The 23,526-nt window shown below is 37.0% G+C and overlaps 1 protein-coding gene across 1 annotated transcript in view; it reads right to left on the reverse strand.

The window, feature by feature from the left end:
- snd1 (staphylococcal nuclease and tudor domain containing 1) overlaps positions 1-23,526 on the reverse strand; it is a 309,136-nt gene that overhangs the window by 210,758 nt on the left and 74,852 nt on the right. The window contains exons 14-15 of the mRNA XM_088922699.1: positions 20,873-20,945; positions 11,399-11,540 (exon numbers count right to left, since the gene is read on the reverse strand). Coding sequence (XP_088778825.1) covers positions 11,399-11,540; positions 20,873-20,945 — 215 coding nt within the window. The remainder of the gene's footprint in view (positions 1-11,398; positions 11,541-20,872; positions 20,946-23,526) is intronic.

Consider the following 23,526-nt stretch of genomic DNA (forward strand, 5'->3'; position numbering starts at 1 on the left):
AGCTTGTTCTCTGTTGCAAGAGTAATGGACAAAATGGATAAAAACGCTCACTGTCAAATCATATTTTCAGGCAATGACAAAAAAAATGACTCAAGCTCTTCCTATTGCATGTTCCTAATCTGAGAGTACAGAATACAACTTCAGTAACCAGGTAAACATGAAAAACTGCCAAAGCATTTAGCAGGTTACAATTTTATCTCACCGATTCTCTGAAAACTAAAAAAAACACATGTAAAATTCTCATAAATAAATGAACACCACCCATATATTATCATGAATTAGTCCTGCCTTTTAACTATGGCCCTTCCAAAGCATAAACCCTCCTGCCAAATGTATAGTTTGAAATCACATTTAAAAATACTGGATGATGGTATCCAGTATCCCAAGTGGCTCAACTGATAAGTGCCTGCTGAAGCAAGATTAAGCACCACTGCAATTCAAGCCAGAGTCATGTCACTAGCCAACTGTGACCCGGGATCCCCAAGTGGAAAAAGGGCAGTGTAAAAGTGTGAACAGTGCGATTGGGGAGACAAGGCAGAATTGTGAAGACAGAGCACAAATGGGGACAGTATGCAATTATGGGGGCACAGCAATCCCTGAAATTTCCAAGGCACATGCAAGCTTGCACTGCTGACTTTAAGAGGTGCACCAGTTATCCCCCAGTTATTATTCTACCACATTGTGCTGCAGAGCCTACAGTACGTGTTAAAAGACAACCGGCTTGAATCTGAGGAGTTTCTACAACTGCTTCATTCTCTCCATATGTGGTCAAGGGTTTCATCACTGTAAGATGAGATGTGTAAACACAATTTGTGTAAAATTTGGTGGGAAATAAACTGGAGATTGAATTTTTTTAAATTAACTCAAAGTAGGATTTAAAGAATGACTAAAACATGTTTAGTTTTCCCAACTTCTGCCTAGTAAAGCTGACTTTTAATGCTACTCTAATAAAAGTGAGCCTGATGTGCAATAAATTCCCTTTATTGAGAATGAAACTATATTAAGGTCCATTTTCCCTTACCTCTAATGACAAGCACTATTGTTCAAATATTGGATTTGCCTTCTTCAAAAAAGCTGTCCAAGAGGCACTTGGCAGGAACTCACCATCTTGCTGGACATCTAGAAAGCCTTGTCTTTTAATTCAGTTAGGCAAACTATGCAAAAATGTTCCAAGACATCCTTTATAATCCATTTGTTTAAATATATGCATCAAAGCCTGCATGTAAAAAAATGCGTGGCTTTGAAACGGTTCATAGGTTATTTTTTAATAAAAAAATCATAACTAATTTCAAAGAAGACATGTTAACAGAGGGCGCTGAGAAGAGAAGACTATTGTGAATATTTAAAAGCCACTTAATTTAACAGCAAGCATTATTTCTTTAGAAAACCCTACAGCTATAACATTCACCTCGGAATGTTCTTTAAAACGAACATATTAAAAAAAAAAGTCCTGAACTCAGAGAAAATAGGAATTTCTTTTATAGCTTTATTATATAAGAGAGCTTCAAATCACCCCCCAAAATGGGCAGTTTCCTGCAAGTGCATTGCTGACTGAAAAGTCTGTAGCAGTCGGGAGAATGAGTCAGAACTGCAGACAAATGCAGCACTGTCACACAAAGCAGCAAGTGTGTAATGCTGAATAACCCCTTTATTGCCCAGTTTAACTGCAAATTTAATTTGTCTATGGAAAAACTAACAAAAACCATATACGCTGTGCAGAATACAGCACAAATGCTGCATGCTATAATTGTGTTTTTTTTTGGACCCATTTCCCTGGGCTTGCGTTAAATGTGCATCGATTTTCAAATTCACACACAATTTAAATGAAACTTTCCCACTGCAAGCCTGTGGAGTAATGAAGCAGACCCTCTCCTGCTCTTCATGGTGGGGGGGGGGGGGGGGGAATCGCGCCCCAGAGAGATGAGCTGCGAGGCAGCAGCACTGACCACTATTGCCGCCAGTGGGGAAGATCAGGTGATGTTAGCATTAAAAAGAATAATCTGAAAGACTGCATTATCTCAGGGCTGGGCTCTTCCAGGAAACTGGCAAGCAGGGGGCAAACAGAAATAGGTTGCAAGCTGTTGTAAACCTATTAGACTTACTGAGCCTTAACCATTGTATCCGTTTTCAATTTCACTACTGCACAAATTGTGGCAGGCACCTACAAACAGCAGCATTGAGGCAGAAGGAAATACTAAACCTCAGCAGGGGGTCTCAAAAGAAATGGCTTAGAAAACTCAGTGCATAGATGTGCTCAGTCTTAAAAACGTTTACTTCTAAAGGTTACCTTGGGTTATTTATTATTAATCATTCAAAGCGCTATATTGACAAACTCAACAATTGACTATTTTGCTACTGGAGGGCTCCTGAAGGGACACTTGCTTGTTTGAGGTCACAACCAAAGTGGAAGAATTTCTTGTTTATTGTACTGTAAAACAAAACATACAATTCACAATAAAACAGGCATTAAATATATATGTAACTATTACTTTAAAGAATTACACTATCAATTTTGTGGTACAGTGGGTGCATACACAGTTGTATTTCACCTAATTCTTCACATGCATATTAATCTCAGAATGTCCAAAATTAAGAGTAGCAAGCAGAGTTGGTAATATTTACACCAAACTCTAGCAAGATAAGTCCCTGCTTCCACGGGGATCCTATAAGATCTGCATTTTATAGTTTTTTTTTATTCCAGGTCTAAATGTTTTAAAATGTTTAACTTTTTATTCAATTCATGCAAAAACAGGTTATCGAATAATCTGTACGTCTAGCTGCATTTATGATTGAGTTGGCCAATCAGAGGCCAAATACCTATCCAAAATACAGGGGCTATTTCTCTATAAATACATATAGTATTAAGGAATAATGAAGTGAAGTAAAGACTGAATCCATTTGCTAAGGTGGGTGAGAATGAAAACAGATTCATACCACTTCTTTTCTATGCTTGATAAGTCCACTATCTTGATATTTACCGTAATTTATATTTTGTATGATTCATTTCATTTTTTTAGAAAGTCTGGCGCTTTTTTCAATAACGCAAAGCAAATTACAACCTACATGAGTTGTAATAAACTCTTTGCCAACCTGCATGGACTGGAAAAAAAAAACAACTTGAGATTTTAGAGAATGCCCCAGGGATCTTTAAGAAAATCCTGAGATGGAAGAAATGGAAGATTCACAAAACTGTAAATTTCACCAATGCCTGTGCAATAATTTAAACCGCTGACAAATAGTAGTCCTATGCAAATCAGACTTTAACAAAAGAATGCAAACACCACAGAATAAAGAGTTACAACTTCTTCATCGCAGACTTCAATACTAAGCAAACCTGAAAAATGTGTTCATATGTACAACACAATCTAGGGGCTTTTATATGTTTGAATCCAAGCAGCATTATCTGCTTTTAAGCTACCATTCATTACTGAGGAATAACTGCAGCACTGTGAAAAACTTTTGTTACTCGTCAGCATCTCCCCTTACCAGGAGAGGACACCCATTTTAATTACACACAGAAGCTTTTTCCAGGTTATACTCATTCCACATGTTTAGTGGCTAAAACTCACTTACATCTAAATCTCATGGGGATATACTTCCAGAACAATTCCTCTTGTGAACACTCGTTCCCTCTATTACCCTTTAGATTTCTATACTGACAGATTCACTTAATGTGCTGTAGCAAATAAAACAAGTGTATACCCACCTGCTAAGTATTCTTAAAACTTAGACCTGAGTTCTTAATCAGCATTTCAGTTCCAATCTGCAACTTAACACTGCCATATCCACCAGAGAGGTCTTTGTTTTCTAACAAAGATAAACTAGAATTGTATTTATAGAGCAGTAGAGTTTAAACACTAAGTTATTCAGATAATTTTCTTCATAACCTAAGGCCTCACCATCAATCAAAAGGGTTCCTTAAATAACTATATGGGAAAAGGGTAATTTCTCTTATTACAGAAAGGATATTAGTTATAGCAGTTAAGGATATTACCACAAAGGCCGCTAATACATTTATAGTGAACAAATAATGTAAGTAATCAAAAAAAGAAAATTAAATTTACTTCTTGCTGCAGGAAAATCACTTTAATAAAACATGCTGGAATTCAACAATCTTTTATGGATGACAAAATTCCACACTCACATTTGATTCTGTTCTGCATTAAACAGGACTCTCAATGTTCGATACCTCTTTTATTTTTCTTTTATGCTACAGGCAGCTGAAATTAAATCTATGCATTTCCTTTTTTAAAAAAATGTTTTCCCCAGAATGAAAAAGCTTTTAAATGATTACAGTAACTACAGTATTTACTGGAAATTAGTTTTAAAAGTCCAAGGCCAACATGTTAAACTACAATCAACCTACAACATCTCATGAAGTGGTAGAAATATTTTCATTGTTTTTCCATCATTTCCAGAAAAATCTTCACTTAACCTATATGTTTTGCACAGTTCTGTAACAAATTTAAGATTTACACAAAGGAGCTCATACTACATTTTTCCTTACCTGCCTTCCAAAATTGCTATTAAGTGTTTAGTGTTTCAGTTACAAAAAAGTAGGAACTTCACAAACAACAGAATTCACAAACACAACAGAACCTTGACACATGAATGGGTTACTGTAATTTGTGAAAGGCTACACTTGATCTGCAATCTGGCAACAACTTCAACAACTCAAAAAGAACTAATGACGAAAAAGTGTTTCTCTATCACATCTATAGGAGCTGGAAATTGCATTGCCTTGTAACATAACACATGGCTTGACACAAAAAGCTGACCTCCTGCAGGGACACTGACAAAAATCACAGACCAGAAGAAAACTGTTCTTCTCTAATGGATGTGATCAGATCAGCTGCTGCCTATTTTAAGGCTGGTAATGTAGGATAGGCTTATGTTTTATAAAACTATTAAAACACCCATAATACAACAAAGATCAGCTTTAAACTAATTTAACAATGCAATTTTACCATTATTCAATTTTGAAAACTATACTTAAAGATGACTCATCTCTTTCTCACAGCCTGACATGATAATACTTTGCGGCTCGGAGGAAAGCATCACCTATGTTCTCTGCTTTTGAATTTGTATTTCATCTAGTTCCTTCACAAAGACTAAGGCTCCGCAAGTATAAGACTTGCATCTTTAAGCTGGTGCTAATTTGCAGAAATATTGGTTACCACGGAAACAGGTTCAAAGTTCGATGCAAGTAATGGCAGCCCCCCCTGCAGCAGAAAGCGTCTCAATGCAGACCTCTAGTCAGAAATGCTCTGCGTGCCACCAGGAAAAATTTTAATCAGTTAACAAATGCACAACATTTTCAATGTATAATCCCCACCCATTAAACAAAAAAAAATGCTTATAGTGGAGTAAATGTACAGTATAGTATATTTTGGCTCACTAATGATTTCTAAAGATGTAAAATAAGGACAACACCACACACACAAAGCCATTTAATTTTCTGTTCTGAGAGCACCATACTAAAATCCAAAATCTGAATGTCCAGGACAAATATTGTACCTTTAAGACTGCTGATTTAAGTTTTCTAATACACTGACCTTTAGCTTAGTGTGCTAAGAATTGATTCCTCCATGGCAACAATCATAAGAGACCATAATACTGAGTGGGTGCTGGAACCACTCTTTTTTAAGCACTGAAGCTTTGTGACTTTTTTTACCTGGGGAGGGAGAAAAAGTCAAAAGGAAGAAAGTAATGCTCAGATGACATCAAAAACGATTTCTAAAAGAAGGCATCAAAGCCGATACATATGTAAGCCATCTGTTTGGCCAAAACAAATGGATAATGCTGTGCATATTTTAACACGGGTCTTGACTGAATGCATTAATAATTTGACCAGTGTCATGTTTACAGGTCAAGGAAGGTGTATTGCTATGTTCTCTAGAGCTCTTTAAATGAGACACTCTTGACAAGAAGCTTTTTCTACTTGATAGCACCAGTCCTCATCAGGAAAGGTGTCATGGGCAAGCTGTTATAGATCTAAAAGAAGAAATGGGAGATTAAAAACAAGGTCATTCATTATAACAATCATTTATTAAAGCCAAAAAAGTGTCCAATTTCTTTAAGTACTTTTGTTTTTCCAACACTTTTGGCCCAAGAATTCTTCAAGAAAGCTGTCAAGTGGGGAGACGATCAAAATACCAGCTGGCATCTGAAGTAATGGATTACAGGTGCATTAATAATCATAATAAATTAAATACTTTTAAAAAGATGTGCATCAAAGAATGGCAATAGCAAAGACAGTACTTAGCAATGCCATAAGAAAATGCGAATGAGGACCAAATTGGGAACATCATTTCATCTGTCAGTCCAAAGTGCTTTAAAATAAGAAGCAAATTACAACAAGAATAACTTCAAAAGCATTCATTGTAAGGAAAAGGTATATTAAAGAGTGTGGCAATATATAGTACATAGTTTGGAGCTGGGGCCTGATAATCTGCTTAAGTTCCCTTTAACTGTTCAAGACAATTAACACACAAAACTGATTCTCAGTATTACAAATCAACATTAAGGCTCAGGCAGTCAAAAATCCAAAAGCATTTTTAGCTCACCTCAACTTAGAAGAACGCTCAGATACCAGTCCATAATTTACTGTTAAGGCTCACTTCTCATGTGCACATCAATAGTCATGAAGTTGATAAACAGATCAACCAGTACAAGACACTGTACTGAACATCACAATTTAAATCTCATTTACGATACGCCGTATTAAAACTACCAAAATTCTTTACATCATTTTCTTCTACATCTGTTTGATAAATTTGCATTTTGCTTTTATTATAGGAAAAGGTTTCCATCGAGCCAAAATAATTGATGTCTGAAAAAAAGAGAAAAATCCCATCATGTTTATTATAGAACCATGAAAGTATAATTAGGGAAGGTGCCAAGAATGACTAGAAATTAACTAATTGCCAACAGAAAAAAATCAATTTGTCACCCCAGCAGATAGACAAAATACATCCTTGAACACAATATTGAAAACGAGGAGAAGACTAATTTGGTAAGTGCTTCTGAATTGTCAATTTGAAAGCCCTGACTTTAACCACCAAACGCAGGACTATAACATTAGGAAAAAGATAAAATCCATTGCAACTAAATTGTCATAAATTTAACTTGCTGGTACACTGGGAAAAATGATCATTTCTTCATTGAAAACATTCTTGTCTTGTCAGAATCAATTTTTAACTTCTTAATGTTATTCATTGCCATAAAGATTCTCCATGCATGGTTGTACTTATATCTAGTGTAATAGTCTCAACTGTGAGGCCCTTAGACTAGAATTTGCAATCACTAGAATTATTTTATTAACTATGTACAGCTACCAATATCCAGATTATACATACTATACAAATAGACTTGTTTAAAATTAAATGCAGGAAAAAAAATCCATTTTAAATAAATGATAGAAAAAGAGTGATTGGTAATGGACAAAAACAAAATGGAAATACCAGTGTAAAGTCACATCATCCAGTGTTGAGCCACCCTTGCAGCCTGTATGGACTGCATGCAACATCTTTCAGATGCAGTGATGCAGCGCTATTCTTCCCTGAACAACTCAACTCGTGCCTGTTTGGTGGAGGTGGAAAACATTGTCAAGTGTTGCTCCAGAAAATGGTTCAGATCTTGTGACTAAGAAGGCTGTGACAAGGACAACAGTGTCATGGTAAGCGAACCACTCGGCATCCACACATGCTCTGTGGATGGTGGCATTGTCATACAAGAAGACATCCCCATTGTCAGGAAAGGAATGGTTCAACTTGGGGTGAAAGTGACAACCAGTGTGTGCACTGCAACCTGACTCTGTTACCCTGCTCTGTGGAGTACTTGGCATGCCATTTTCGATGAAACTTGGAACCCACATCCCAGACTGAAATGCAGAGTCAATTGATCTGCTCTTGTCATGCATTAGAATTAACACAGACATCACAATCCTGGAGTATGCGCTTCTGCCCACTCTTGCTCTTGGCTGATGTCATTTCCTCAGGTTTCCACTCTGGCATCATGGAATGATACTCAAACATCAGGAAGTTCAGCTCCTGCCTCTCAGAAGCTCATGCCAAGCTCACTCCCAACAATCACCTTTCTTTTAATATCAGAGGTACTCTCATGCAGCCATGCTACACATAATTATAGGTAACGAGGCCTGTCTAGCATTTTTATACATGAACATAAGCTTACTGGGATGAGTCATGACATGAGGAAGACATGAGTCATTACAGTGTGGAAGCCCTTACGTTGAATATATCTGGTGTCCCTAATTTACCCAGGTGTTTCCATTTTTTGTCCACTATCAGTAATGATACAGATCAAAGCATGAGATATCAGTTGTGAGGATGCATACTACAGATCGGGGATGCCAACCTTTTTTAATATAAGATCTACTTTTTCATTTGCCAGTCCAGCATGATCTACCAGTGTGAATTTAAAGCTCTGATATAGAAAAAACGGACTATGGGCACATCAGTACAATAACGATAGCCATCACTAAAATGACAGCAAATAAAAGCAAGTGACTCATGCTACAGTGAACAAGTAATGTTCACCATTTTAGAAAAAAGAATAGCATACCTTAATGTGAGCATTGGCACTGAGAAGCTTACTTGAGAACATTTGTCATTTTATTTTTTAACGTGTTGACACTGCTGATCATGTCGGTGACTTTTTTTTGTCCCTGCAACTCGACATTCAGCTCATTCAGCAGTTCAGTCAAGTCTGTGAGGAATGCTAAATCCAGAAGCCACTGGTCATCCTCTAATTGGGCATATTCACCATGTTTAGACGACTTGAGAAACTCTTTGATTTCAGGAAACAGCTGTCTGAACCTCGCCAAAAAGGTTTTTGAAATTTTTTAAACAGCAAGCACTTAATTACTTCTTGATCCCTGATTGTCTTTGTGTTTAGCCGGGACGTGGCTCACACAGAACGATGTGATGATTGCCGCTTTCCCTTTTGTATTAGGCCTCATGAAAACCAACTGCTGCTAGTTGAGAATTACATTTTTCCACTTTTAGTGGGAAAGTCCACATCATACTCGTTTTGAGTGCAGTTTTGAAATGTTGTTCTATATTTTGCTTTTTCGCGAAGATGCTAGCATTGCAGATTTGATTGCAAAAGTACAAAAAAATTATCATGCTCCCATTCTTTGTGGTAACGGTACGTTTTCGGTCTCTTTGTTTCATCATTTTCACTCAAACACTACAAATATCAAATAGGCATTCAAACTTATCAAACTGTTGGTGAATTTGTCACGGCCAGTCTGTTTCGTGCCACGATGCACTGTAGCGAATGTCTGGTTCGCGCGGCAATAACCAAGAGAACATTATTGGGTAGCACAGACAACACTATTTACGGAGCTCCTGTAGCCCCCCCCTCTCCCCCACAGTGTCAGCCAGCACTAGGGGAAGAGACTTTTACAACCCATTCGACAAGGGTTAAACACACACAAGGGCAGTAAAATGTATGACATTACATGCACAGATCTGAATGATTTTTTAGGCTATCAAAGTAAATAGTCAAATAGCCCATTTATCTTTTGCCAAACATTCTTGCGATCCAGTCGATCTTGGCCACCCCTGCTACAGATACACAAAATGGGAAAGTGAGGCGGGGAGAGAAGAATGGGACCCCCAGGGCTCTTAGTGCAGGTGTCTTTTGATCTTAGAGAGCCGCTGACCTGCAGTTTTTATAGTTCGATTTTTCACAGTCAATGAGGAGAGACCTGGACAGCATGGTAATATCTCCTAATGAAGCAACTGATTAGTCCAATTAAGTCCTTTGGAGCTCAGCTAGAATTAAAACCTGAAGAAACGTAGCTCTCCAGCACAAGGGTTACAGAACTATGGCATCTAAATCATCTTCTTCCAAAAGTTCTTTTAACCAGCCGAGTTCACACTGACTTCATTACATAACCACAATCAGTTATACACAAAAATAATTTTGTCTAATGCCATTTTAATCAAGCTATACCAAAGCATATGTTCTATGAAAAAGTTAATATAATCTGAATAATCAGATTATATAACCCTTTTTTATTCCAATTTGGTTTTATTCCAATTCATTTAGTTTGGATAATTGTATAGACTACTGAGATCATGGTTAGAAAGAAATCTTACAGCTTTAGCTGCTTAAGTTATAAATCCTGCCTTAATATGGACAATATTGATTAAAAATATGCTTCTCTGTGTTATATCAACAGTAAAAGCCTGTCCTACAAAGTGGCACCTTCCAAGACCTAGTATTCAACTTGATTTGAGAGTTCAGTTCCTTCCTTTTGATAAGATAACATCTAGTCAGCAGCATATACCAACCGTAATGGACGTGTGAGTCTACCCCTTTGTTCAATGACACCTGTTGGATATCAGCAACATCAACAGCATGACTGACTCCCAGATCTTAGGACAGATACACTTAGCATGACCTTGGGTGTCCTATACTTCTACATGTTCAATCAATTTTGTTTCTGACTGCCACCCAGAGATTTGAGTCAAAAGGGCAAGCACCTATTTTGCCTGGGGATACTGGTGCACAAATGTTTTTTGGTTTCTGGTGGCAGAATTGTGGCAACTCCCACGTAGGAAAGGCATGTTTCAGAACTAGAGGCAGAACTTCTCCCACACTGAAAACATGAAAATGGCGAGCTAGTACTGAATAGTATCTCCCTTTGCCACTTCAAAGGCCTATTCTCCACATCAGCCCAACAGGAAATAAAAAAGAATGTTTTACTCAATTAGTACAAAGCACGGTTTACTCTCCAGTACCTGGAAGCCTTTCATGCCACCTTGTACTACAAGGAGTACTAGTGAGTTATGTAATATAGGGAAGCCACCTGGCCACTTCATAAAAAAGAGACTCAGCCCATCTTATGATTGAGGGTAGAATGTAACTACAGTACTAGATTTGGTCATTCCCATTTCCCAAGGAGAAGCAGGTTACTGCCATGGGGAGAAAAACATGTTTTTGAAGATGATACAGCAAACAGCAACAGCATGAACAGCAAAGTGTTCTTACTAGTGTACCATGATGTTCATCTGCTGGACCTAGACAAATCTTAATTTTTCATGTACAGTGTACTTATTTTACACTAAAAAAAAGCTACAAGAAATCACTTTCATGTTTATTAATTTCCATGCATTTTAGCAATTATGCATTTTACATTGCAAAAGTAAAACAACCATCAAACTCTACACTAACAAATACCTTTTTATAACGTGCTAAACAATTAGAGATTCTATGAATCACTGCCATTTAGTGATAACTATTTATATAGAAGATTGTTTTAATGCCATAAGGTGGCACCTGTAAGAGGAAAAAAAAAACGGAAACTCAGCATCTAATGAACAAGTCCAGGATCGATTGCAGTTACGAGCAAAAATCAACAACTTACCAGCTAGCAAAAAGGTTATCAAACAGGTCTCCTTTGGCATGTAAAGTTTTAGACGAGAGCCACTGAAGACGTACTCAACCACTGCCTCAGAACGTCCAGCACGTTGCAAGAATGGTAAGAACTGCTTTGCTTTTTGAGTTTCCTGCAGAAAAAAAAGAAATTTTTGTGTTAACATATTAGCTGAAGGTAACGCAGGCAAGTACTAAATTGATGAGGCATAGCTACCAACAAACAGCTGAAATTATTTAATTATAAACTTTTCAATTGATACTGGCCACCATTTTTCCAAACTGACAAATGAATTGGGTTCAAAAAGCCGGAACACAAACTCAAAAGACCAACTTTAAAGACCAACTATGGCAGCTGTCACAAAAAAGGCTGTGGTGACTTTTAAGATTATAAAGAGAACACCTAAGAACATTTTTTCCCCAATGTTAGCACAAAGGTACAAAAATCATCCTTCCCGGTATTTAATAATAATAATAATAATTATTGCTTATACTTATATAGCACTTTTCTGGACACTCTACTCAAAGCGCTTTACAGGTAATGGGGACTCCCCTCCACCACCAGTGTGCAGCCCCACCTGGATGATGCGACGGCAGCCATAGTGCGCCAGAAAGCTCACACACACCAGCTCTCAGTGAGGAGGAGAGCAGAGTAATGAAGCCAGTTCAGAGATGGGGATTATTAGGAGGCCATGATTGGTAAGGGCCAATGGGAAATTTGGCCAGGACGCTGGGGTTACACCCCTACTCTTTTTGAGAAACGCCCTGGGATTTTTAATGACCACAGAGAGTCAGGACCTCGGTTTTACGTCTCATCCAAAGGACGGAAAAGATGCAGATCTCCTTGACGGCATTGTTTTCTGAAGTTTGCACAAATTGGAAAAAACAATGTCCCATTTTCAGCAGATTTGTAATGTCAGAATTGTATCACAGTGCATATAATTTTGGAAACAAAAAATAAAGTACCTCCTGGCTAAGTTTAACCAGAAAAATTAAGATGAAATTCGTTTTGCAACCTTCTTCAATTAAGGATGAGTTTCGTAGAAAAACTTTTTAAAAAACCTTCGAGGAACATGGATCTACAATGATACCTTAGAAATGTACCATTACTTGGACAGTAGATTTTAGCTTTGGTCTCTAAAACTGTGCAGAGTACCCTTGCAAACAGCCAAATTCCCATATAACTAAGTCCAGCATATACTGTTGCATAACATTCGTTACAATATAAAAACAAGACTGCGTTGAAATGCAGATGTTGGGTAGTGGATACTTGGGCAGGGGGGCAGGAGACGCGTACGTAAGCAAATTTGCAACTGTTAAATTTACAGATATTGAAACTCTACTATATAATACTAAACATTCATATCACAAAATCATGACATCGTCGGCTTCCTGACCAATGTTTCTGTAGTATATTTCTCCGTAAGTAATAAGTTATATAAAAGTCCGTATTTCGCAAATATTTTTGAAATTTGTAGAATGGACATGGTTGTCCAGATCTTTTGAATATATGAAACATGCTTATTGCATTCTATTAAATCTGCGGGCGGTACGTTGGCTCTGCTCTCCAGCTAAGGATCTGCGCCTATGGCTGGAAGGTTGCCAGTTCGTAGCCCGCGGCCGGAAGAGGAATCCTACTCCGTTGGGCCCCTGAGCAAGGCCCTTAACCCCAACTACTCCAGGGATGCCGTATAAATGGTTGACCCTGCGCTCTGACCCCAAGCTTCTATCCCTGTCCGTGTCTCTCACGGAGAACACGTTGTGGTATGCGAAAAGATAAATTCCTAATAAAAGAAATTGCATATGGCCAATAAAGTGATCGCTCTTATAAAAAAACACTTTGCTATTTTGGGTTTCCTCAACTTCAAACATGCTTACCATTAACCCTGTACAGCGCATGGTTAATGTCCCACATCCACTACAGTTATTTTCTTTAAACATTTGTCAGGCTTAAATCAATGGAACTTAGAATGTTTGTTTAAATGCACTCAATGGGCTCCAGGAAAGGAAAAAAAAAGACCCCCTACCTTATAATGGGTTTAGAAAAATAAATCCTTTACACCCTGGACAAGGGCATCATTCACAATCCCCTCGTGTGAAGGACATGAGCATTCATTGTTTACACTGACAATGGTGTTTCTGAGTACAAACATGATTAGCGTGGGAGCATGTGCCACCACAAAGAGCAGAAATCAAGGACATATAGATTTTCAACTACAAACAGGGATAAGAGTAAGCATCACCTCGGCACAGCTAATCCATAATCATATTCTGCAGCACAGACTAAACCACCCCTACCTTGTCAAAGGGCCTTTTATCTATCCTCCCATCACTAATGAATGAGGCCCAGTATTGGATCATGGGCACACACTTGGTTATGAAATGCTCCTCTAGAAATCATAATGTGCAGTAAAAGTTGCATACGCTCAACAAGAAGCTGAGGGGTTATAAATACATGTGTAGGTTGTAAATATTCTACAGCTGCTGCACTGTCCTGAAGGACCTGTGTATTTGAACTTTTTTGCAAATTCAAAGTCTTTTTCACTAGAGGTCTTTGCTGTGGTCAATTGAATATGCAAACACTGTAAATTCCAGGGGAAACCATAAAAAAATGTTTTAAAGACCCATATTGGAGTACTGAGAGAGCAGAACATCTACTGGCTGTTTACAACCATCGCTCATAGGGTGCTAATTACATTTAAGTGGCACAATCAGAGTAGGAAATAAAAACAGACCTATGTTACTTGCTTGAAAAAGCAAAGCTTTCAGCTGACAGAGACTATGTAGATTTGTGGATCCCCCTGTATATCACTCATTCATCTAGGGATTATTTACTCTTTTCACAGCAATGTTTATTGAGAAGATACCCAATGAAGCCAAGCAGACTTAGCCAAGCTTAACTCCAACCTTTCTGGGTTCAGCAGCATGGCAATAGCAGCTGATAAGTGTCAAAAGCTTAAAAAGAGGCACAGAGAAGTCAACTGGATTAGAGACTGCTCACTGATCTTTGGTGACTGTTTACAAGTTCAACGCCAGTAATGTTGCATTAGAATTGAGACTTCAAGTCAATAATAAAAAATGCTACTAAGAGGATAGGAGGGTAATGATTCAAATGTTTTTAAAGTATTCCAAAGCAAACATTTCCAGAAAACACAGGCTAAATTCAAATTTGATAGATCGATAAAACAAAGCAGATTAAAAATCTCAAGAATGATGGAATTGCAAGCATCAATAGAAAAGCAATTACAACTGAAATAAATGCAGATAATGATCAGGAATAGTATAATACTGTCTTCATAGATTCTGTTTCATTCCTCTTGGAGCGTCTGTTCACTAGTCTCGGAGCTTTAGGTGCCTGACATCATTTAGGTTCATGTGACAAATGTTCAGTGGGGCTCAGGTCTGAGGAGTAGGGAGTACCCTATAAAGGCCTCATCCTCATCTCACAAGAAGGACATTTTTAAATGAGCAGCACAAGGATGAGTGAGCCAGCAACCATATCACCCGGCAGCTCGCAACTGACAGCTCACTGAAGCTCAGCAGGTGTGAGCCTGGTCAGGACCTGGATGAGAGACTCCTGGGAAAAACTAAGGCTGCTGCTGGAAGTGGTGCTAGTGGGGCCAGTAGTGGGAAACTATACTGTGAAAAGGCGCAGTCCTTCAGATTCGGATGAGACATAAAACCCAGGTCCTGACTCTGTGGTAAATAAAAACCCCAGGGTGTTTCTCATAAAGAATAGGGGTGTCACCCCAGTGTCCTGGCCAAATTTCCTGTTGGCCTCCTAATAATCCCCATCTGTGAACTGGCTTCATCACTCTTTTTTCATCCCCACTGATAGCTGGTGTGAGGTGAGCATACTGATGCGCTATGGTTGCCATCATCCAGGTGGGGGCTGCAAACTGGTGGTGGAGGGAAGTCTCCATTACTTGTAAAGAGCATTGAGTGGAGTGTCCAGAAAAGGGCTATATAAGTGTAAGGAAATATTAATTTGAAAGGAGGTTCCAAGACTTCTTGCCTAGCCAGTCTCTATGGAGGGAATGTTGCAAGATCCTGCAAGCTAGTTCTAACAGTGGCCAAACATGCAACCAGCCAGCGACATTCACGATATTCACTCTGTTCATGTTCTATGTTAACCAGTTAAATGAATTTACTATATCATTGCTGTTCAATAAAATATCAAGACACCCTACTACAAAAAAAATCCAGTGATCTATTACAGTTTCTTTTGCTTCTCCGCATAATATTATCATTTTATCAACCACACCATATTTTCTACAAGCAACTGCTAAAACGCTCTTTAAAGTATTTTAGGAAATCCATTCAATGTTAATTAAATAAAACCACAAAAATAAGAAATTTTACTTAAGTTATTTAAAGTAGACTTAACTAAATACAGCACAGTGCTCTGTCTGAAGTATCTGGGCTCCCCCATGGGAAGAATGAGCAATTCCCTTAGCATGCATTTCAGTCACTTATCCTTCTGACTTCCAGGAGTGAGAAGAATGTTTCAGTTAAGAGTGTTACAGAACCCCAGAGAGAGATTTCTAAAGTGGCACATGTGAGGTAAGTCTGTAATATGTTTGTGGATTTAATACACAGAGGATGCTCTAGTTAACAAAACTCAATGATAGTAGGCTTGCTGCATCATTCACTTAAAAGCACTAAAAGGGCAACCTTGCTAGATTTCAGAAATTAAAAATTTGATTTTCCACTTAGGAAGGATGCAGGTCATTCTGGTGAATAAAGATTTGATTATGAATGAGATGCTGAGTGTACAGTTGCAATCTTAAATATTTGTAAAAGGATGCTTTACAAAATGGTGCACTTGCAACTGCAAAACAAAAGCAGGGGACATTTTCTTCACATGCATACTTCAGAGAACGAACTGCCAGATCTGTGAGCTAACAGCCTCATCTGCAGCACAATCTGAATTACACTGTTCCTCTTTTAGCAAAAAGAAAAGGACAAAGGGAGTAATCATAAGGTAACCACAATAATTCCAAATAAATTACAAATTAGCAGATATGCAAGGGTTTAATATTGATTAAATTACTACAATAATGTTCATGACTAAAATGCTGATCTTAACCAGGTCAGCAAAATTGAATTATAAATTCAAGCATTACAAGGAGTGACTAACAGTGTTATGTTACTCATTTCATTATAGACTAATAGATTGACTAATAGTGATAAGGGATCTGGACCCATAGCTGGAAGGCTGTAGGTTCAAATCTTATCTGGGACACTGTTATTGTACCCTTGATTAAAGTACTTCACTCAAGATTGCTTTGGTAAAATGTACAGCTTTATAAAATGTGTAAAAATGTTAAGTCGCTTTAGATAAAAGCATCAAACAAATTATTAAACTTTAGCTACAAACGGCTTTTAGAAAAAAGTGTCAGAGTATATGGGAATACAGCAGGATGATGCAGTCCAAGTACAATGGCAAAGGTCAGTGAAAGTGGAGAGGACCACAGCTACGTACTGTGCTTTCAGCACTTCAATGAGATAAAACAAAAGAATGTTATGAAACGACCGTCATATATGCTCCAGCCCAAAAATCTGAAACAGTTAAATTTGATCTTTGCCTGAAATGACAAGACAAATATGAGAAATGCCAAGAGAGTTTGTGATGGGGTAAAATTGTCTGACAACAGCATTCAAAGATAAGGATAGGATAAAAGTGAAGGCATAATGCTGATTTTTCTGATGTCATGCTTAGTGATATCCAAGGTGTCTGTCCATTTTTCCATTTCTCAAATGATTCAATTAAGTATGGTTAGAATTTCCAAATTATCCATCCTACATGTACCCTGGAGGTTAGTTCCTGCTACAACAAAAAATAATCAATACAAGCAGACAAGAAAACAAGACAGGTAATTTATACTCCTCAAAGTTTCAGACAAATATGGTCCACCTTCCCTTACACAAATCTATTACATCTTAAATATACTGTCTGAGAATACTGTATGTTTCAATTATTCTAGTGACAAACAGTATAATAGAAGAAGAAAGTTTGCTCTTATTTTAAGGATAAGAGATACTTGACTAGAGAATCTGAATACATTTTTCATAAACAATAAGGCTTTAAACATTTTATAGAACTGATGCAGTACACTGTAAATATCATGATTTGAAATAAGGAGAAAACTATATAATATCCATGTTCAGTGATGTGCTAGAAATTGAAAGCAGCTTATGTACTTCATATTGAGAACTAAATAAGACCCAATAGGAAACTGGCTTTAAATACAGATTTAAATACAAAAATAGTCTGAAACTGAATGGCACTCCTACTATGTCATATCCAACATACTAAAGGTTACAGGTTACATACCGGCAACACAGACCACAGATCTATTTGGTCGGTCTGGGGAAAGGACATTCCCATGAAAAACAAGATATGAACCAAGCCCTAAGCATGAAAACACATGGCAAAATACAGTGCCACGAAAATGTTTGTGAACACCAAAGGAAAATATGAACTGTATATTTAACTTAATAGCCTTCATAAATCAATTAATTTCAATATCCAATAGGATTTATAGTAACAAATTCAATATCTCTTGAAACAAAAGGGTGTATGAGATGTATGTCTTCAACAATGAGTAATTAAAGAAAAGGGGATGGTAAAAAATTAGTGAACCCCTAGTTTCATTAGTTCAATTAAGAGAATAATAAGGATCAGGTGCATAAATAATTAGGAAGATCTTGAGGGCTGACTTTGGAAGGCCCCACCATATATAAAGACCAGACAATTGTGAGCTTGGTCTTCACCACACAGGTGTGTGGAAACAAGTCATGCTTCAATCTCAGACCTTAGAAAAAAAGTCACTGAAGCACCTCAATGGGTTATAAAGCCACTTCTAAGAACTGTATGCTCCACCAATCCACTGTCAAACAGTGAAATGTAAAGCGTTGAAGACCACAATAAGTCTACTCAGGTGCAGTCATCCTGACGAAATAAAAAAAAAGTTGCAAAGAATCCCAGAGTAAAATCCAAAATATTGCAAGCCACTCTTGCTTTAGATAATGTTCATGACTCAGCTATCAGAAAATGACCAAACAAGAATGGTGTTAATGGAAGGAAAGCAAGGAGAAAACTACAGCTCTCCAGAAAGAACATTGCTGCCAAAGATGATCCACAAGGCTTCTGGAGTTCTGTGGACAGATTAATTAAAGACAGAGCTCTTTGCCCTCAGCAAGAAAAGTTATGTTTAGCAAAAATCAAACTGCTTTTCAACCTCATCCCATCCATCAAAATGTGGTGGTTAGAGTGTGGTAGTTTGGGTCCACTTTGCTGTCTCAGGAACTGGACATTGACATTGACAACCTGAACCAAAAGTATGTCTTATAGCGGGACATGATTGCAGACTAAGAAACTGAGTTTTTACACTGGCCTAGTCAAAGTCCAGACTGAAACCCCATCGAAAATTTGTGGCAGGAAAAGCAGCCTTTAAATGTTCCAGAATTTAAGGAGTTCTGTAAGGAAGAATGGACCACAATTCCTCAAAACCAATCTGAGAGTCTGATTAACAGGTACAGGAAATGTTTAGTTGCAGTCAGTGTTGCAAATGACTGATTTTAAAAGTGCATATACTTTTTTTACATGGGATAGTGAATGTTGTATCTTTTGAGAATAAATGTGGACATATTACCCTTTGTGTGCCATTAGGCTGACTGTCAATTATTAAGACTAAGATTAAGACGTAAAAACATTTGAGGTATTACATTTGTGAAAAATCCTAAGGTGCTGATAAAGTTTATGAACTCTTTATATTGGAAACGACAGTATCAACTAAATACTATAAATTATTGATTTAATTTGTATAATGTTTTTCATCCAAAATGTACTAAAGCATCTTATATATAGGTGAACATCCCCTTCATCCACCACTGAAATGCTGACCTAACCAGGTGATGCTCAGTGGTAATTATGCATCAGCATTCTCATTACACAGAAGATTAAGTGGAGAAGAAAGAAATTACCAGCTGACTTAACATAGGGACAGCAGATAGACAGGCCCAAAATGGAAGTTTTCCAGGACATCCAAATAGTGTCATGGGATCTTTAATGGCCCCTTGTCACCATACTGTAGCACTGGCTTGGAAATTCTGGCCCAGATGGAAGAGTGACCCTACTTGACCTCCAACATCACTCACAGCAGAAATCTGATTTTAACTCAGGTGTCCAATTGCAGTACCAACCAGGCCCAGCCTTGCTTTCCTTCTGAGATCAGACAAGATCAGGCTATAAGGTGGTAAAGCTGCTGGATATTAAAAAAAAGGCTCCCTCAAAAACATGAATAAATAAAACTGAAGTGTTAAAATGGGAGAATATAATAGATAGTTAAAATGTCAATTTCACACTTTACATTCAAGCCTAGCTTTCACCCTGATAATAACACTGCTAATAATCATTTTGGTATGCAGCCCTACCATGATTTATATTTGATATATCAACCATAATAAAAATTGCAGAAGACATACTTGCAGATATTAATATAATTGCAGAACAATTTTATTTTCATAAAATAATTCATGTGCTTAATGCATTGTATGGATTGTTGTTTTTTTTTTACAAAAAATCACTTTCAGAAATCATAAAATAGATTTATGCATAAAATGAAGCAGTTTATTTTAATGGAAGATTTCTGGAGTTATGTTTTTTCACTGTAAACAATTAAATGCCACACAACATTAGCAAAAAATCCATGTAGAAATCCTCTTTCCAATTCTATTTAAAATTTTCTTGAGACTCATTACTGAGTAAAGAAGATTTTAATACTTGAGCATCACTTTTCTTTAACGTGAGTGCTTTATTCAATGTTTGGACATTCCAAAATTGTATTCACATTTTGCCATTTGCATTTAAATTAGAGGCCAGATAAAACTTCATACCTGACTCTCAAAGACAGCAGGAGATTTATATAAATACATGGGTGACTATTTTTAACAGATATAGCCACTGTGTTGCAAGGACAGCACTGCAAAGTCACAACAATGTTAAGATTATACTGATTTCAAATTGGAGAGACAGAGCAGTGCTAGTTCAACATTAGTGCTCATTTTCTTGGGTGACAGCAATTACCACACATACTGCTCAACTTGCATTCTCCATACAAACTGCTACAGTCACAAGTATAGATATGTTGAACAATTTATCTAATAAGATGAACAATTTACTTAATAAACTGTCAGAAGATATGATACATATCCATTGTAAGCACTTTAATTAAACATTTCCTCATGCACATATAGTTGTCATATTGTCAGAGAGGTTCAGTATCTTTAAGATACTAAGAATCTTTAGAACAGCTTTAGGTTGGTTCTTTTATCACCCCACTCTGAAGATCATTCCATAACACTTCAGTTCAGTCAGTTTCAGTTGGCCAGAAGCCAGTAAAGTCCAGTAAGGTTAAATCCAGCTGCTGTTGACTGAAATCAAGTATACATTGAACCTTACCCCAGAAATATCTGCAACACGGTGGATTGGAACCTCCTTTTTGCTGTGCAAACCTTTCCCATTCTTAATGGCTCTAAAAAAGGAAAGGAAACACGCTCATCATACCAGTTTTTCAATATTCACTTTGACCAAATAAAAAAGACAATAGGTATAAGAGTATCTGTAGGCAAAAGGTCAAAACATTTGCATAATACAGTATAATGCTAAGTGATACCAGGTTATCTGTGAATCATGCCATGAAGAAAAAACAGGATCCGGGTTTAAGTTGTTAATCTGTTATTAACAAAGTACACATTCCAACTGCAATAGAGGCCTGCGGCAAAGAGCAGTTAATCAAGGTGTCTTCACAAATATGTTCATATCACTATTCATATGAAAGAATATTTACGACAGTATGCAACCCATTAATTTATGCAAGATAAGCAATATTACATTAACTAGTACATCAGTACATCTGATGAGCCTGTTTCCAGAAGTGTAATTAAAGCCCAGGCTTATAAAACTTAAAACACTTAAAAACATATCAGAATGCCCCCTTAATATTGAAGCAATATTTTTATTGCTTTAAGCTTTAAGCCAAGAAAAAAAAAAACTTTTACTGATGTATCACGTGGACAAATAATTCAAAGCCATTTACATCAGATTCAGGAAAATGTCAGCTTTCTTTGGTCTGTCTGCTTCATGTTAACCTGGACTCTTCTGTGACAAGCTCCCCCCCCCCCAAAGACACTGCCTCATCAGATATGCAAAAATAAGTTTACTAAAAGATTAAAATAAATCGTTAGAAGTCTCCGAAAACGTAAGTAGGCTATTTAACAAAGTAAGTCGACCTGATTAACACAAGAGTCAGCTGGTCTGACTAATGAAAATTGTTGAGAGGTACTCATCCAGCTGTCATTATGTTAAAATTACAGAGACATTTACATGGCCTCATTCTACATGGAGACTATTACCCACTTACACTTTTATAATGCAGCATTCTCAAACAATCAATAATACAATGACAAGCCACATAACATAGTTCGACCCAATGGCTGACTTGCATGCTTGCCCTACATTTTTACAAATTAATGAGGCAATCTGCATTTTGCCCTGTCCAATCACTGTGAAATTTAGACTGCCCCCAGGGTCTTATTACATGCATATGACATCTGAAGGGTAAGCAGTGATAATATCTATTGCACACTTTATAGCAGAAAAATTACTCAGATCATGAACAATATTTTTTAAACTCATTAGCAAGAAGTGTAGGAAGAAAATTGTTTTTCATTAAAGTGGAAAAATGCATTATCCATTTAAAAGGTACCGTGTATTGGATTACAGAAACCTTTATCTTACATTTGCGAAGAATGCCATGCACATCTTTGGAAAAAATAAAATCAGTATATAATGAAATTTAACATTTTAATGTCCTTGCTATATTTAAAGAGAATTTTGGGTTAAAGGAGGTGCCTGACTGCTTTCACAGATCTTGAAGATAACACACTGTGCTTTTCTACTTAGAAAGTTAACATTCAATATTCATTCTGAGCTACACTACAACACAAAATTCAATTCTATACTTGATTCAAAATATGAAATAAAGATTGGTTTCCTTAGCTATGTTTTGGCTATGACAACATTTAAGCATTTGGGACATTTGACAAAGTTCAAGAGTCACAGGAAATGAAGGCAGGCAAATCCAATATCACTTAAAAAATACATGAATGTGTTCACATTTTTCAGTCCAGTCACAAACAAAGGACTGTCCGGCAATATTACTCCCATTCTTCATTTCTGATCAAAACACCTTATTAGTTGACGGTACTGGTTACAACATTGATTGTATTAAATCGATCTGAGGGAAATAATAATGATCCAATAACCCAATAATAACTAATTAACACACAATTAAGGTATACAAAAAATGATTTAATATAACCCTGTATATATAGGATATATACCCGAAAAGCAATAAGAATAATAAGAATAAGAACCAAAACAGCTACCTTCATAGAAATAATAATTCAGACTAATATCTGACCAACAAGAAACATGTAAACACTGAATAGCAGAAGGTCTAGTACTAAGACCTAGGGAACACCAGGTATAATGTGCACCTATTAAATTAAATATGAAATTACTATTTTGTTACTGGAAAAAGAAAGCAGTTAATTGCATTAATCTACAGAATCATTGCTGCTGATAGGTGGAACATTCATCAGCAAGCAGGGAATGAGTTGAAGAAGTTATAATTTCCAGAAACCTTCAACAGATTGTTACACATGATCACAAATTCAATTACTTTCAAACAACTTCAATACAACTTCAATTTTCAAGTACTTTCAAGATCTATTTTGCAACTTAAAAGTTAGAAAACTAAGTATTCTTCGTCAAGACCTGCGTAAGACCTATATACTAATGTTTTGAACCATAAAACTGGAATATGGACTTCATAATGCATTATACTGTGCAGTGAGATCATTTACGAGAAGCCTTCTACTGAAACTGCTATCAAAAGGCCTTAACACCATTACAATACCACCATTAAAGCAATGATGTTTTTACAGACTTCAGAAAACCTTTCATGGTTGCTTCTGTATGCTCCAGCTCTCTACTTTTCAAGAAATAGAGAAGCAGGATTAATAACAGTTTGCTAATTACCCAGGAGGTTA

The sequence above is a fragment of the Atractosteus spatula genome, chromosome 8 (genome assembly GCF_055471065.1).
Source record: "Atractosteus spatula isolate fAtrSpa1 chromosome 8, fAtrSpa1.hap1, whole genome shotgun sequence".
Lineage (NCBI taxonomy): Eukaryota > Metazoa > Chordata > Actinopteri > Semionotiformes > Lepisosteidae > Atractosteus > Atractosteus spatula.